Source organism: Macrotis lagotis, chromosome 4, assembly GCF_037893015.1.
Source record: "Macrotis lagotis isolate mMagLag1 chromosome 4, bilby.v1.9.chrom.fasta, whole genome shotgun sequence".
In the NCBI taxonomy this organism is placed as follows: Eukaryota; Metazoa; Chordata; class Mammalia; order Peramelemorphia; family Peramelidae; genus Macrotis; species Macrotis lagotis.
In genome coordinates this window covers 41,037,287-41,053,366 of record NC_133661.1, presented here as the reverse complement: position 1 = coordinate 41,053,366, position 16,080 = coordinate 41,037,287, and the positions used below count along the sequence as shown (strand labels likewise).

General features: G+C 49.2%; 1 protein-coding gene across 1 annotated transcript; it reads left to right on the top strand.

Annotated features, from left to right (window-relative positions):
• The first annotated feature begins 242 nt into the window (after window positions 1-242).
• On the top strand, window positions 243-15,331 carry SCD (stearoyl-CoA desaturase). The gene is made up of 6 exons (XM_074232611.1): window positions 243-600; window positions 1,598-1,886; window positions 5,519-5,649; window positions 7,527-7,732; window positions 8,209-8,441; window positions 12,017-15,331. The coding sequence occupies exons 1-6, from the start codon at window positions 574-576 to the stop codon at window positions 12,214-12,216; spliced, it is 1,086 nt and encodes a 361-aa protein (XP_074088712.1). The 5' UTR covers window positions 243-573; the 3' UTR covers window positions 12,217-15,331.
• The last annotated feature ends 749 nt before the right edge of the window (window positions 15,332-16,080 follow it).

The window sequence follows — 16,080 nt, the reverse complement described above, 5'->3', positions numbered from 1 at the left end:
AGGGGTCGGGGCCCAGCCGCTCGCTCGCGGCCGAGGGAACAGCAGATCGCGCGCAGCCAATGGCGAGGGCAGGACGAGGTGGCACCAAATCCCCCTCGGCCAATGGCGCGCCGGGGCGCAGCGAGGCATCATTAGCATTTCCCCGGCGGCGGCGGCGGCGGCAGCATCCCGGCCCGGCCCGGCCCCGGCGCTCCCTCCCCTCGCCCGCCCCCCGCGCCCCGCGCGCCGGGCAGCGCCGCCAGCCGCCCCTGCTCCGCACTCTGCTCCGACTTGGCAGCGGATAAAAGGGGCGTGAAGGGCCCGGGACACGGTGCCCGGCGGCCGCGGCGCCTTTAAAGCCTCGCGCCGGAGCAGAGCGGGCAGCCCGAGCCCGAGCCCAGCAGCAGCGGCTCCCAGCGCCCGGGGACGCAGGCCCGGACCCCGCAGCCCCGGACCCCGCAGCCCCGGACCCCGCAGCCCCGGACCCCGCAGTCCCGAAGAGACCCCGCAGCCCCGGACCCCGCAGACCCGGACCCCGCAGTCCCGAAGAGACCCCGCAGACCCGGACCCCGCAGGCCGGACCCCGCAGCCCCGATGCCGGCCCACTTGCTCCAGGAGGAGGTGAGCGGGCGCCCCGGGCGGCCCGGGCTGGGGGCTGCGGGGAGAGGGGCCATCGTGGCCGCCCACCCCCCGCCGCTGCCGGGAGGCCGGCCCCTCCCCTCCTCCACCCCAGCCCCGCCACATCCCCACTCTGGAAGAAGACCCCGCGCCCCCCCAGGCCGTTAGCCTCCTGAGCCGAGCACCGCCAAGGACCCTGATTTGGGGGGACTTTGGGGGAGGAATTTGCTGCCATCTCTCTCCAAGCTCTCCGCTCTCCAGCCCCTTTGGGCTTTCAGATCCCTCCATTTCTCCAGGAAACCTCTATTTGGGCTCTGCCCACTCAGAACCCCTAGTTTTAAGGTTCTTTTGAGAACTCTCAAAGCTCTCCCTTCCCCAGTCCCTTTGGGCTTGCAGATCCCTTCCTTCTCCCACTAAATCCTCCATTTCTTTATTTTTTAGGTTTTTGCAAGGCAGTGGGGTGAAGTGGCTTGCCCAGGGCCACACAGTTAGGCAATTATGAAGTGTCTGAGGCCACACTTGAACTCAGGTCCCCCAGACTCCAGGGCCAGTGCTCTATCCACAACCTAGCCGCCCCTATTTCTTTAATTTTTAAACCTTCTCTTTGATCCCTATCCATCAAGAAACCCCCTAGTTTTAGGGTAGATTCAGGAGCATTTAATGCCATCTCTCTCTCTCTCTCTCTCTCTCTCTCTCTCTCTCTCTCTCTCTGTTCAAATAATTGCCTTAGGGAAACTGAGGCAAAAGAACTATCTTCTGGGAGCCAGTGGAGCTGGTTCTCTGATGTGTGGCAGAGGTTATCAAGCCCCTAGGATCAGAAAGCTGGACCTTAAGAGGACCTCAGAGCTACTTTGTCTATCCCCCTCCATTCACAGATGAGATCCAGAAAGGGGAAAGAACTTCAGCCGGGTCTAGATTCCAACCCAGGGCCCCTGATTCTGAATGCAGTCCAGCCTCCCCTATGGTTCATTGTAGTGTTGCTCTTTTCTCTACCCCCCAGATTCCCTCCTACACCATGACCACCACAACCACCATCACGGCCCCTTCCAGGGCCCTGCAGAATGGAGCCCCCAGAGGAGCTTCCAAAACCCTTATCCAGAAGGACGAAGAGGGAATCAACTATGAGATGCGGGATGATATGTTTGATCCCACATACCGAGAGAAGGAAGGCCCCAAACCCAAGTTCGTATATGTCTGGAGGAACATCATCCTGATGGGCCTGCTTCACTTGGGAGCTCTGTATGGGCTGGTCCTGTTGCCTTCCTCTCACATCTACACCCTGATATGGGGTAAGTTGCTTGACCCCTCACCTCTTGGTCGCAAAGGTAGAGGGAGGCTCAGGCTGGTCCAAGGGGCAGATCTCCTTTGTAGGTAGAGGAGTGGGCCTCCCCCCCCAATCTCTGCTGGGGGGTGGGGGGAAGGGAGCCCTGAGATGGTAACCTAACTTGGAGGAGCCACATGGTAGGTAACAGGGGGACCCTGGCCCCCACCAAGGGAGCAGCAGGAATCTTTCTTTTCTGCCAGGAAAGGAACCCCTCCTTTAGCTCCCCACCCCCACCAGTAGTGGGGAGAGAAACCCAAAGAAGATTGCCATAGCCATGTTACATGACTGTGGTAGCTGGGTGTGCCTGGGTCTATATAATTAGTGGCGCAGAAGGGGCCTTTTATTAAAAAGCAGCAGACTTCATGAACCTTTCTTCCCAAAGACTTCCATCTTGCCTGCTTCAATGTCTCCCTGTTCTTTCCATCTCCCACTCCTGTCCCTGACCCCCTGGGAGTTAGCTGCCCCAGAAGAAGGGCCAAGGCAAAGCCAGGCCTGAACAGAACCAGGGAGCCAAGAGGAGCAGGGAGCAGACCCCAGGCCTTGTGCCAGCTAAGTAACAAAGGGCTGCTTTAGGAGAAGCATCGCAGCTCCTCGCCATCTCTCATGGGGTTTTTCAGGGCCTTCCATCTGTGTGTGCCGGTTCCAGGGCCTCACATATATGCCACTCACAGAGGTGGCCCACTCCCTCCCATTCTGAGGCTACTGACTGGCATGGGAAGGGCAGAAGCAAATACAAGCTTCTAGCCTTCCTCCATTTAGATTGGAAGGGAGTTGAGCTAGACCTATTCTCGTAGGTCTTGAAAAAAGTGGGGGGCCTATACTATAAAGTGAGAAGTTGAGCCAAGGAGATTTAAAGAAGCCACCTGTGGAAGCAGGGATAGCAGATAAAGTGGATTAAAAAATCAGCAGGGTTCCTGTTCCAATTCTGCCTCCTAGCTGTATGAGTACAAGTAAACATCTTCAGCTCTCTGAACCTCACCCATTCTCATCTGTAAAATGGGCCAAACGTAGAAAGTGGATCTCATAGTGCTGTAAGACTGGCTCTGCAAACTTTAGAACACTTGGAAAACATCGGTTCTTAGCAAATCTGGTTTCTCTTTCATGGTCTATAAGGGTCCAGCAGAGGCACTGGATAACTGCTCCCCTTGGGTGGCTCTGGCTCCTCAGGCTTCCTGAGAGCTGGGAACCCATGGAAGGGCTAACCTGAGCTCACTCTCTCTCCAGGGCCTTTTTTCTCGAGTTGGAGAATGGGGACAGTAATATAATCCTGTCTCATCTGTAGACTCAAAGGAGGCTGTGTTTCTTGGTTCCCAGGAATGGGGTGTGAAGCCCAAGCCCGGGAGAGGTAGGCAGGCAGGCCAGGCTCAGACAGGTAACTGACTTGGAAGAGCTCTTACATGGAGGAGGGGCCCCCCAATGATGCTCTGGCCCCTACAATGGGAAGACAGACAGGACAAGGGTCTCCAAGGGGAGAAGTAGACCAGAAAACAATTCTACACAGAAAGAGGGGAAGGTGAAATGGGTTCCTAAGAGCCTTCTTGCCAGCCTGGAGCTTATGGGAGATTTATTGTTGGAGGGGCAGAGGGGAGAAAGATTATGGCCTGGTGTAGAAAGGATTGCCTTGGTTTACTGGGACTGTTCCAGGGCCCGCTGTGCCCTATTCTGCCCCAAGAGGGAAAGCTAGAGACCTCTTCAGGGGGTGGAAGAGAGGCAATCCAAGCACTTTAAATTCCTCCCATTTGAACTGACCATAAGGATTGGGAAGAGTCTGGGGTCCTGAGCACCTTTACTCTGGTGGGTTTGGAAGCTGGAAAAGTAGGTAGCCTCACAGAAAAGTTTTAAGACCTCTTTCCTGCCCATTTGTACCTCATTCTCTCTGCCTGACTAAGGCTGCTTTGGGTTGAGCTGGCAGTACTCAGTGCTGACTCAATGAAAGTTGTGCCCTCCCCACCCCTATGCTGAGATCTTCTCCCCAGACAATCTAATAGCCTTCCCTTTGGGTTTTATTCTTCCTTTGACAGACTCTGTGGGTGTTCTAAGAAAAAGGAGCCCGAGTGTGGGAGTCGGGACTTCTGGGTTCTATTCCCAGCTTCCCCCACTGACTAATTCTGTGATTCTGGGCAAGACTGTACTTGTGATCTGTGCCTTGGTTTCCCTGGCTGCCCAGGGACTTGTGAGGGTATACTAGATCAAGTGAGAAATAGGCTGAGGCCTGACGTATATATAGAGTGTGAGGCTTGAGGACCCTATCCTGGAAGGGGGAGGCTGGGGCTGCTGCCTGCTTTTTGGTCTGAATTTAATCATTTGGATTTGTCCCACCATGGAGAGTCTTCCCCTCCATGTTATCTAGAGGCTGCTTGATTCCTTCTTGGATATTAAGGAACAGGGAGTGAAGTGGACTATGGGATTCCATTAAGACTCCATGTGCCTTTAAGGAAAGCCCCGAAGTCCTTGGAGGAAGAAACAGGTGCACTGGGTTAAAGTTAACAGCTAGCATTTGTATAGCAAAAAAAAAAAACAAAAAACAAAACGCTTTTCATCTAGTCTCATTTGAGTCACAAGAGCTCTTTGAGGAGGGTGCTGTTATCCCCATTTTACAGATGAGGATAAAAGGCTCATTGATTTCCAGCTGGAAGGGACCTTAGAGGCCTAGATCTACTTCAACCCTTTCATTTCACAGAGCAGAACCATTAAGTGACTTGTTTAAGGTGGGATTTGAAAATAGGTCCTCTTGACTCTATAGACAAGAAGCTTTCCCCTCAAAAAGGTCTCATGCATTATCTAGGGTCGCCCAGCTAAGGAGGTGGAATTTGAACCCAGATCTTCCTCATTCATTAGTCTGACACCCTGTCTGTAATACCATACTGCCTCTGGAGTAACAGGAACATTGATTTCCTGAGCATTGGTCTCTGTAGCATCATAATGACACAGTGACTAGTGATGGCTTTATTGACTGGTTTCTCTCAGCCCCTGTAGGATTGAACATTGTGTCCTTCCTACCTCTGTCTTCTGAGAAGCTGGAGTAACAAGCTTAGGCAAAAAATGTGTCTGGTAACTCTGGGACTTCTGTTCTCACTCAGTCCTGGAGGCTTCGCACGTGTGAAGCTGACATTTCTGAACTGTTCCCAAGCTGTGCCTTCAAAGAGGGTGGGCTGGCTGATGGAGAAAGTTTGGTTATGGGGCTCTAAGAAGAAGCCCTGTCTGTCTGCTCCCAGAGACTATATAAGGCCAAACGAGCCCCTAGCGGGAGCCTCTCTCCTCTACCTGCTTTCTTAGAGCTCTCAGTGCTCAGAGATAGTATCTCCAGAGTCTCCTTCAAGCCCTAGGGAGGAGGTTGGGAGATTCTTAGACTCCAGGGAAGTGAAACCTAAGGTACCAATTACAAACTGATCTGGGTCAGAGTGAATGCTAACTCAGCCATGGTCTACCTTTTCCCAAAGATTGGCCCTCCCTCTTATAAGAAGGAAGTGTGCACTTAAAGAAATGGACAAAGAGGAAATGTTCACTAACTCTCTCTCTCTCTCTTCCTCCCCCTTTTCCCCTATCCCTTCATTCTTTCCTTTGTTGGATTTTCTTCCTCTTCTTCCTGGCTAACAGTATTTGGGTACTATCTGATCAGCGCCCTAGGCATCACTGCTGGAGCTCATCGTCTCTGGAGTCACAGAACCTACAAAGCACGCCTACCCCTCAGAATCTTTCTGACAATAGCTAACACCATGGCATTCCAGGTGAGGACTTATCAAGATCTGACCCAACCTGGCTTACCTTATGTTCCCATTTATTTACTTGCTCCCCCAGGTTCCCAGCAGATGCTGGCAGTGTAGAGGTTATGCCACCTAGGTAGGCATTGTTTTTTTTTTCTTCTAACCCTAGAGGTTCCCCAAAACAGCTCTGGTTTTAGACCTAGGAGGAGGAAGGAAAGGGAATAAACTTAGTTAAGCACCTACTAGGTGCTATTTTAACTATTGTCTCAGGAGAAACAAAAACCTTTACTAAGTGCCTACCTTTTGCTGTGGGAAACACTGGCACTACCAAGACATAAGTGAAACAGTCCCCACCTGTCCTCAAGGAGCTTGCATTCTAATGTGGGGGAAAAAAGGAATCTTTTATGGTAATATGATTTTTTGAGTGAGCTCTTTTTAAATTTTATTTTTAAGACAATGGGGTCAAGCAATTTGCCCAAGGTCACACAGCTAGGCAATTAAGTGTCTGAAGCTGCATTTGAACTCAGGTCTTCCTGACTCCAGGGCCAGTGCTCTATCCACTGTGCCACCCAGCTGCCCCCTTGTGAATTTATATTTAACCAATATTGATAGTGCAGCTAGGTGACTCAGGAGGATCTATGCTCAAATCCAGACCCAGACATTTACTAGATGTATGACCCCGAGCAAGTCACTTAATCTCAATTGCCTCTAATAAAAAATAGTGTATTTGGATGTCATTGGTTTCCTTGGTAATCCCATGCTTTTTATTTTATGCTTTAAAGTATTCTGAAAAGAGATTCATAGGCCTCACCAGACTACCTAAGGAGTCCATGACTCAAAGAGTTAGAGAACTTGGATTTTAGGCCTTTTCAATGTCTCTTCCAAGTCTGGGATATATTCACAATCAGACATTTATATAAACTTAACTTCAAGCAACTCCATTCTGGGGTCACACTGTACTCTGTCCTTGTTCAGTGGGTCATATCTCTTGACAGTTTGAACTACATCCATTGGGTGTCCCTTTACAAAGGCAATGAATGAGCAAGAGTCTCCCAGAGGTAAACTGTTTGCCCTTAGATCTAGATAATCAAGATGGATCCTTCCAGCTAACCTCCTGGACCTGTCTGAAAATGTCCCCTTTAGGTCAGCTGTGTCAGAGTTCACATTCCCTAAAGAGAACATTCCAAAAGCTAAGGAGAAATGCTCACTAATTGACTGCTATGCTCCAAGCTATAGGAATGTAAATAATTCCTCAAGTACCTGCCTTTCCATGGGGGTGGAGGAGTGCACACTCAATGGGGAAACATCCAGTCCCTTTCCCTTATGCAGGTTCTATGACTACACAGCCCTAGGTTTTCCCTTCTCAGTGATGCAACTCAGTTCTTCATTTCTGGAGGATATCTGGCAGGGCTGTAGGATGTCAACACCTTGATTAGGGAGGGGCTAGAACAGAAATCTGTAGGGTATCCTGTGATCTTGGGAGCTGACATACCCAGGAGAGAACGAACCGAACCCTCTTATTTTCCAGGTGCTTAGGGTAGGTTCCAGGATTCTAGAATGAGGGTTCCGTTTTGGTTGCCTAACTGACTAGACTTTAGGAGGTGTCTGTAGTCTAGCCCAGCTGAACCTTTTCCCCTACATCTTCTTAGTTTTATTTAATCCCCCTGGGGTTAGGAGAGCTAGCAGAGTTCTCAACAATTTCTCTGTCCTGGCTGGATGGATATGCACCTCACCCCCCAGCCAGGAAGAAGAAGCCAACCTTGTTTCTTGGGGTATCTGAACCTGCAAAATGTCCTTTCATTTGTGGACTAAAAGTGAAGACCCATCGGGAGGGTTGGGCTGATGCTTGTATGTCTCGCTTTTCCATTTCTTGTGTTTGCTCATTTCTTCTGTGTCCCCAGAATGACATTTTTGAGTGGGCCCGGGACCACAGAGTACATCATAAGTTCTCTGAGACAGATGCTGATCCCCATAATGCCTCACGGGGATTTTTCTTCTCCCACGTGGGTTGGCTGCTAGTGCGCAAACACCCAGATGTCATTGAGAAGGGCCGATTGCTTGACTTGTCTGATCTCAAAGCTGAGAAGCTGCTGATGTTCCAGAGGAGGTGAGTGGGGAGCTAATGAGGCCTGGAAGATATGAGTTCAAATGTGACCAGTCATTTACTAGCTTTGGGATCCTGAACAAATTACTTATCCTGTCTGCCTCAACTTCCTAACCTGTAAAATGGAGATAATGATAGCGCCCACCTCCCAGGGTTGTTGGGAGGACTGTAGAACATAGTAGGTACTTAAGAAATACTTTGATTTTTCTACTCCAGGTCTACTGGTTAGAATTCTAGACTTGTGGTGTGATGCTGGACCTCTGTAAAATCAAGGAGGATGATTAGAATTAGAGAATCCCTAAGGTCCTTTTTAGCTCTGAGGCTGTGACTCAATCTTCTCATCTCTTCTCTCCCATCCCACCCTCCCTCTCATCTACATGTGAGGCTGGAGGCAAGTCCCATCTAGCTGAGGATTGATGGTTGGAGCCTCCTGCCTTGGGACCCTTGACTTCATGTGCTGCTGAATCTTCTCTTGACAGATACTACAAGCCCGGCATCCTCCTCATGTGCTTCATTTTCCCCACATTCGTCCCCTGGTACTTCTGGGGCGAGGATTTTGCTCACAGCCTGTTTGTTTCCACCTTCCTGCGGTATGCCGTCGTACTCAATGCCACCTGGCTAGTGAATAGCGCTGCTCATATGTATGGCAGCCGGCCCTATGATAAAAGCATCAACCCCCGAGAGAATATCCTGGTGGCACTTGGAGCTGCAGGTATGTTCCAGGGGGTTGAGGAAGCAAGACCAGGCTTAAAATTCAGATGCTTAGTTGTGCCAATGGCTTGAACCTATTTACTAGCTTGACATCTTGTTAACAAATAAGGTTTCTCCTTCCCAAAGGAGGTTGCTCATGCTGGGCCTTTGTAGATAAGGTCTCCTTTATGAAAAGATAGGAGTATGGGGGGTTGGATCAGATGTTTGTTGACCCCTTGCTGTTCAGATTCTATTCTGAGAGTGTAAGACTCCTTCACTTGAAATTCCAAGACTCAGAACCTTGGCATATGGAATGAGAAAGCCAATGACTTGGGAGTCAGTCACCTGGGCTTGAAGCCCAGCTCTATGGGACCACTGATAAGCCATCTAACATTTCTGGGTCATGACTGCCTTTAGTCTGATTCAGTCAACATCAACTAAGCTCCTGCTCTGCATTAGTCTACTGGGACAGTCCCTGACCTCAAGGGTTTTTTGTTCAATTATTTTTTTGTCTACAAAATGGCGGGTTGGACTCATTGGAGATCTCTCAAGTGGATGCCTGGATATGTTCAGATGTCCTGAATGAAGTTACTTGCTTTCTTTCTCAATATCTTGGTTTAAGTACTAACCTAGCTTGAGTGAGGACTTTTCCAAAGGCTACAGCAAAGATGAGGGGATCTGACTGTTCAGCTTGACCAGAAAGCTTCAGTTGTATGTGTTGTGTAGATACAGACTGATAGAAATGTTGTCTCTCTAGTCACTGTAGTTATTTAATGTGTATTATCCCTTTACCAAAATGGTGACCTCCTTGATCCCTCAATTCCACAGCATCCCTATTGTCAGGTTTGGTTCTAGGTCAGGGACCACGTCACTGGTGCCAGACACTAAATCTTGGTGTGACTCTACCCCCCACCACCCTCTCCCTGTCATTCCACACTTCCTTATTCTTTGCCTAGACTATCCTTCACCCACTGGAGGGTGTGGCTTAACCTTATAGAAAGTCAATGGGGCTGCCTCTCCCTGTTCTAATACATAGAGCTTTCTTACTCTCCAGGCCTAACCAAAGCACCTCATCTCTGGGGGCCTCTATTAGTATTTGTCATATGAGAGGAGTGAACTTTAGTAGAGAATGAAGAACTCCAAGATCCCTTCTATCTCATTTAGCTATCAGTACTTTGCCCTCCCTGTCTTCTTCTCCCAAGAGGCTTTGGGAGTCAACAGATCTGGGTCAGATCTGCCACTTATGGCTGAAGAGATGTCACCTTAGATGAGAAGTCACTTCTCTAGCTCTTACAGTATGAAGAAATGAGACGAAATAACTTCTCAGAGTGACTTCTAACTCTTAAATCTGTGCCGCTTGCCAATGTCCCTATTCTTTCTTCAGTGATCTTCACAATGGTGGCAAAAATCCTACACTGTTCGGTGACTTGCTTTGCTCAGGTACACTGAGATGATGACTCTCCCTACTCATCCTACTCTGGGGGTCCACTTTGCTTCTTGCCATTCCATCTCCATCCACTGGCACCAGAGGTGCAGAGGCCAATGTTTCTCTGAGCAGCCTCAACCATTGGCCTTGGGGCTATCCCTTCCCTCCCACGAGGTTCACAGTGGAGATTAACAGGTGTCAGAGAGAGACACTGTAACTCATGATCCATGGACCTCTGTCATTTAGCCAGGACTTCCTGCCCTCAGATGTTATTAATAGTGTCATTGCTGATCCTGGGGCACTTTTATCAGTCTGGGACCGGACAAGCACACTGTTATTAGAGTGTCACTGGCCTTCCATGTAGGTCAATCACCCTTGCTTACTAACAGAAGAAGGAAGCTGTGGCCTGGGCAATGGGAAGGATTTAGTACTTCCCAGAAAACCCCTACCTCTACTGCATACAAATGAGAATTTCTTAGAAGAGGCAGTGAGAGTTCATGGATAATGTTGGACTTGGAATGAGCAAAGTCTGGGTTTAGATCCCTCTTCTGATATATAACTATGGGAACTTGGGTTGTGACTTAACTGCTTTGAGGTTTATCTTTGGTAGAACTCTAAAAGTCCTTTCCTTCTCTTGACCAAGTAGGTAGCATAGTGGATAGGGGACCAGGTCCTGATTTGGGAAGACCCATCTTCCTGAGTTCAGATCTACCCTCTGGCACTTGTGTGGCCCTAGGCAGGTTACCTCACACCCTTTTGCCTCACTTTCCTCCATCTTTCAATGAGCTGGAGAAGCAAATGGCAAGGCACTCTAGTATCTTTGCCAAGAAAACCCCAAATGGAGTCACAGTCAGATGTGACTGAAATGACTCATCAGAAAGTCCCTTCTGGCTCTGAACCTGTGATTCTAATAGCTATATGACCTCATGGTCACTCTAACCTTCCTGGATCTCAGTTTCTTCATCTGTAAAATAGGGATAGCAATGCCTGTAGTTAGATTACTTTAACCTCTTCAGGGTTTAAGGACCAGAGACAATAGTCTGGATAAAGCACTGTCCTTGGAGTCAGGAGTACCTGGGTTCAAACCCTGTCTCAGACACTTAATAATTACCTAGCTGTGTGGCCTTGGGCAAGCCACTTAATCCCATTTGCTTTGCAAAACAAAAAATAGTATAAGTAAACACCATATTTACTGTATAAATGTCATTTGTTATTATTCAGCCAAGAAGAAACCTGCCTTTACTGCCCCAAGAAATTGGCTTGTGGGGTTTTTTAGCTCATTGGCTGGGATCCAGAAGAACTTGGCTCCCCAGAGAACTGGAGTTTAGAGAAGGACAGAAAGACATGCCAGTACGTGCTGAGCCAACAGGAGCTACAGAGAGGGATTCTAGAGCTCTATTTCCTCTTTCCTCTGGCAGTACAGAAAGGTTTGCTGCCCTTCTATTGCCTCCACTTCTCTACTCTGCTCTCCCTGCCTTCCTCAAATGGCAGATCTGAGAGCTTGTGTCCATGGTCTCCTAGTTCAAGTCATCATAGACTTCCCTTCATTGCAGAGTCTCTCATCTCTCAAACTCCATCCTTCACCTAGCTGCCAAAGTGATTTCCACCCCCTAGAGCCCAGATCATGTCTTTGCTCAAGGAATCGCAATGGCTCCCTATTGCCTCCAAGATTAAATAGTCTTCTGCTCAGTATTTCAAGTCCTTCACAAGCTGACTCCAACCTACCTTTTAGTCTTGGTGCACTTGGCTCTTCTGTCAACACTCTTGCATTTCAGCTCCAGCTCCTATTCCAGTCATTTTTCCTTCTCTCTTCATCTGGTTTCCTTCAGAACTCCGATCAAATGGCCATTCTTGTTTCAGGGCCTTTCAGGTACTAGTTTCTCCCCAAAGTATCTTGTATTTACTTTGCATGTATTTGTATGTACTTAGCCTCCTGGTTGTGTTGGCCCTTTCTCTAATAGAATGTAAGCTATTTGAGGGCAGAGACTGTCTTGGTATCCCCAGTGGCACCCGGGAGGCAGAACTGATGCTTGTTGGTCCATCAGTTGGTAGGTAAGACAGAGTCCACACATTAGAGAGGGGTTCCCTGAGCCTTGATGCCCAAGGGGCAGGGGTCAGGACTGCCTTCTATGATCTACTTACCCCCTCTTCTGTGCCTCTTACTGTTACAGGTGAAGGTTTCCACAACTACCATCACACCTTCCCATACGATTACTCTGCCAGTGAGTATCGCTGGCACATCAACTTCACCACGTTCTTCATCGACTGCATGTGTTTCCTGGGCTTGGCCTATGACCGAAAGAAAGTCTCCAAGGCTGCCATCCTTGCCAGATGTGCCAGAACTGGTGAAGGGAGAGCCAAGAGCAGCTGAGGCCTTCCTCCCCACCTCCCCGCTCCCCCCACCAAGCCAGCTGGGCAGAGGTCTAATGTTCTCTTTATTAACTACTGAATAATGCTACCAGATGCTAAAGATGATTTTTTTAACCCATTCCAATACAGTATTCCTTTACAATGCAAATGTATTGAAAGCCAACAACTCTGCCTTTGTGAATGCTGAGATGATCTTGCTTGTCTTCTCCCCTCTCTTTCTTTCTTATCACCTTTCCTTTTCTTCTATCCTCTCCCTACCTTCTCTATCTCCTAAGCAAGCAGCTGGCTGCCTTGGGCTGGCTTGCTCTCTATAGCATCACTGTTGGAAAAGAGCCTTTTCCCCCTAGTGATTCTCTTCTCTTTGGACCTCCCTGACCCCTGAGGGTGAGTAGTAGACCTAGAGAGGAATCAAGGCTACTTTCTCAGCTCCTTCAGGCCCAGCCTCATTCCTACCAGATGGAGAGGAGGATCATTCTTGGCTACTGTTTCCTCCTGGAAACCAAGGCTGGGGTGGGGGGGAAGTAGTGCACCTACTATGATTGGGGAGAGGGGTGTGAGAAAGGACATAGTTCTCTGCCAACCATCCTTCTAGCCCACTCTTCAACAAAGTGGCCTTGCTCTCTGTCCCAATGGCCCAAAGTTGGGGGTGACTGGGAAATCTGACTGGAGGGATGTTTCCATAAAGTTTGGGACAAGGCAATATATAGCACACCTAAGAAACCAAGGGGCAAGTCTTTGGTTCGGAATGTATTTGACTTAACCTGGAGAGATTGGGGGGAAAGTTAAGGAAACAATAACTCAATGGAAAATGTAAAACAAACCAACCTCAACATCTTGACCCCCATCCCTCCATTCTGGAGTTTGAGGGCAAAAATGAGTGTGACGACTCCTGCCCCCTCACTGCTGAGCAGGAACTCAAGAGGCTGGGGCAGGGATGCAGAGATCTAAGAGCTTGAGGAAGGCCCAAGACCCTTCCTCTCCCTGTAGAAAATGGCTACCAATTGTCATTGGGTCCATGGGGGTCCCTTCTGTAGCATACACACCTCATCCATCTTTTCCCCCCTTCTCTCTCATAGCCCTTCAGAACCTTGAACTTGTCTAGGGGGCTAACCCTCCACTTCCCTTGGCTTGGCTTCACCTAGTCTCTGTAGCCTCTTCACTCTCCTGTCTCTGGACAGGCACTCTCCCTTGGCTAAACCTGCCTGGAGGCCAAGTAACACCACTGGATCCAGCCCTCCCCCATTCTGTTGACCCGCAACGCTTCTTCCTTCCCTCACTGCCCCACTACCCTGCTGACTCAAGGCAGAGCTGGCAAACCTGCTGGGGAACATCCCAGGGTCAGATGGAAACTCAGCTAATCCCCAACTAAATTCTAGTGTCAGCCCAGTGAGCCAGCCACTGGGGAGGGAGGAGGCTTTTTTTTTTTATGATCATTATTTTTATCCTCTCATCCTCAGCATGCTGGGTGTTCCATGTTAACTGTGCAAGCCAAGCCTAGAGCTTCTGACTGGTTTAGGGGAGAGACTTCCATTGGAGCTCTTCCTTCTCACCTGCCAGAGCTAGTGCAAAAGCCTAACCCTACCAGTTTCTTTGCCCAGCTGACTCCCATCACCTAGCCAGAAGGGGGGGATAGGAAAGCAGCCCCCCTTCCCTTGCACTCCCTTGGCTTTACTGCTGTGTTACTGGGAATGCCAGCCCCATGCTTGGGGCAGGGATGAGAGATGGCAGCTTTCTGTCTGGGTCCTTGAGCATAAACAGGCCTGGATAGAAGGTACAGGCTGATCTAGAAACCCAGCCTCTAGAGCTGTTCATCCCATAGGAAAGAAATAGAAATGTCCAGTTTAGTGTAGATCTGCCGGCCTGTGTGGGCCTACCTTTAAGAGAGGTCTGTTGGGTATTTTAATCCCACAGTACCTCACCAATAAGTATAATGAATATAGCTTGTCTCTTCTAACCATGTTCAATGGGGACCCATACTCTGACCCTGCTAAAGTCTTGGTTAGCATCTGCAGGGAAGCATCTGCTCCCCTGCAGGGAAGGGAGCAGCACCAGGAGAAGATGACAAAAGCTTAAAGCAAAGGAACCTATTTAAAAACAATTAAAAATGGACTCGGGTCTGACAGGACCTGAATTCCCATGATTCCTTGAGCTGTGCAGGCTAACAATATTCCTCTGGGTGCCTTCTGAGGGGTCTAATCAGTATTGAGGGTGAGTGAGTCTGCCTCCACTCCCCTCCTTGCTGCTCTCTGACCAGAGAGAGCAGCTGGTGGGAGAGCTGAGACCCAGACCCAGCAGGAGAATGGACAAATTTGTAAGACTGTATTTCTGTGCTTTAGTTTTGGAGAAAAAAAAAATTTGTTTTTGTTTTTTTTTCTTTGGGGGTTTTCTTATATAAGGGGCCCGCATAGCGGGTGAAAGTAATTTGAATGTATTTGATTTAGGTGTTTTTTTTGTTTTTGTTTTTTGTTTTTAGATTAAAAGATGGTTGCAGCATTTTAAAATAGAAATTTTCCCCTTGGTTTGCTTGTATCCTGAATGTTCTCTTTTAAAAAGTTCAGCTCACATATGCCAGAGCAAGAAATTGAAGGAAATAGGATGACTGTTACTATAGGGGTTTAGGTAGAGGGGCTCCCCTCCAAGCTCTGCCGCTGACTTGCTGTGTGACCCCTGGGCAAGTCACTTAACTCTTCTGTGCCTCAGTTTCCCTGTCTGTTAAAAATAGGGATAATAATACTGACCTACCTCACAAGGCAGTTGTGAGGCGGGACTAATGTCTGTAAAGCACCTTGGGATCCTTCAGTTGAGGGAGCTTCCTACAGGATGCCATGGACCTCTAGGAACCTGGCTCTGGGTAGAGATGGAGTGGCTGGGCTGAGCATCTTGGGAAGGGGGTGGGTAGTGGGGGGAAGTGAAGCTGGAGAGCTCAGCAACTCAGTTGCTATGGAAACAAGAGCAGGATACCTTTTCCTGGGTTGGGAATTTTTTCCTTTTTTTTGGATAGTAGTATCTGTGACCTGCAAAGAATAATTTTGGAATAATTTCTATTAATATTGACTCTGAAGTCATTTACTGATCTTGAGATTGTGTTTGTTCATAATAAAAGTGAAGTGAATCAATGCATTGTGTGGAGGGATTTTGTCTCTTGCTCCCTTCACCCCCTTTCCTGCCACTGCTCCCTGCCTGGAGCCTCTCCCTTTAAGAGTGGGGAACCCACAGAAGCCGTTGGAGCTGACCCAGCCCTTTTGCCCTGCTCCCTCCCAGGCCTGGAGACTGGAGGAAAGGTTACTCTAGGTTAAACGAAGGAAGGCTGGGCTCAGGTCCTGCCGGCAGACACGTAACTTGAGCTGGCAAGGTTCCCCCTTCCCTTCCCCCCACCAGCCAGCTGGTTCTGGGGAGCTGCCTGCTCCTCCCATCCTGGAGGCGCTTCTCCTGACTTGGAAGGCTGGAGGTGGCAAGCTCAGCATAGGAAATGGGGTATCGCCTGGCCCTTTGCCCTCCCCACCCAACCCCAGGAAGATAGCTTAGAGAACCAGGCAAGGAATACTGCCAGTCTTGAAACTGGGGGTGGGGGAGGGGCTTAGGGTGGCCCCAAAAAAAGGAAAGGAAGAAATCTTAGCTTTCACTGGGGCTCTAAAAGTCCCCTGGGGAAGAGGAGATCTGGGGGCCAGGACAGGAGCCTCCCTGCCCCCACCACACCCAGAGAACCCCTTATAGTCATAGGCACCCACCCCAACATACTACCCATATGTATCTAGAAAATGTGATTCACCAACACAAAAGTCACAGACCCCCTTGGAAAGCTGTGTTACCCCATCTGGGTAGCTGGGCTGTAGGTGCATGACTGGAGGAACGTGGATGATGTGAG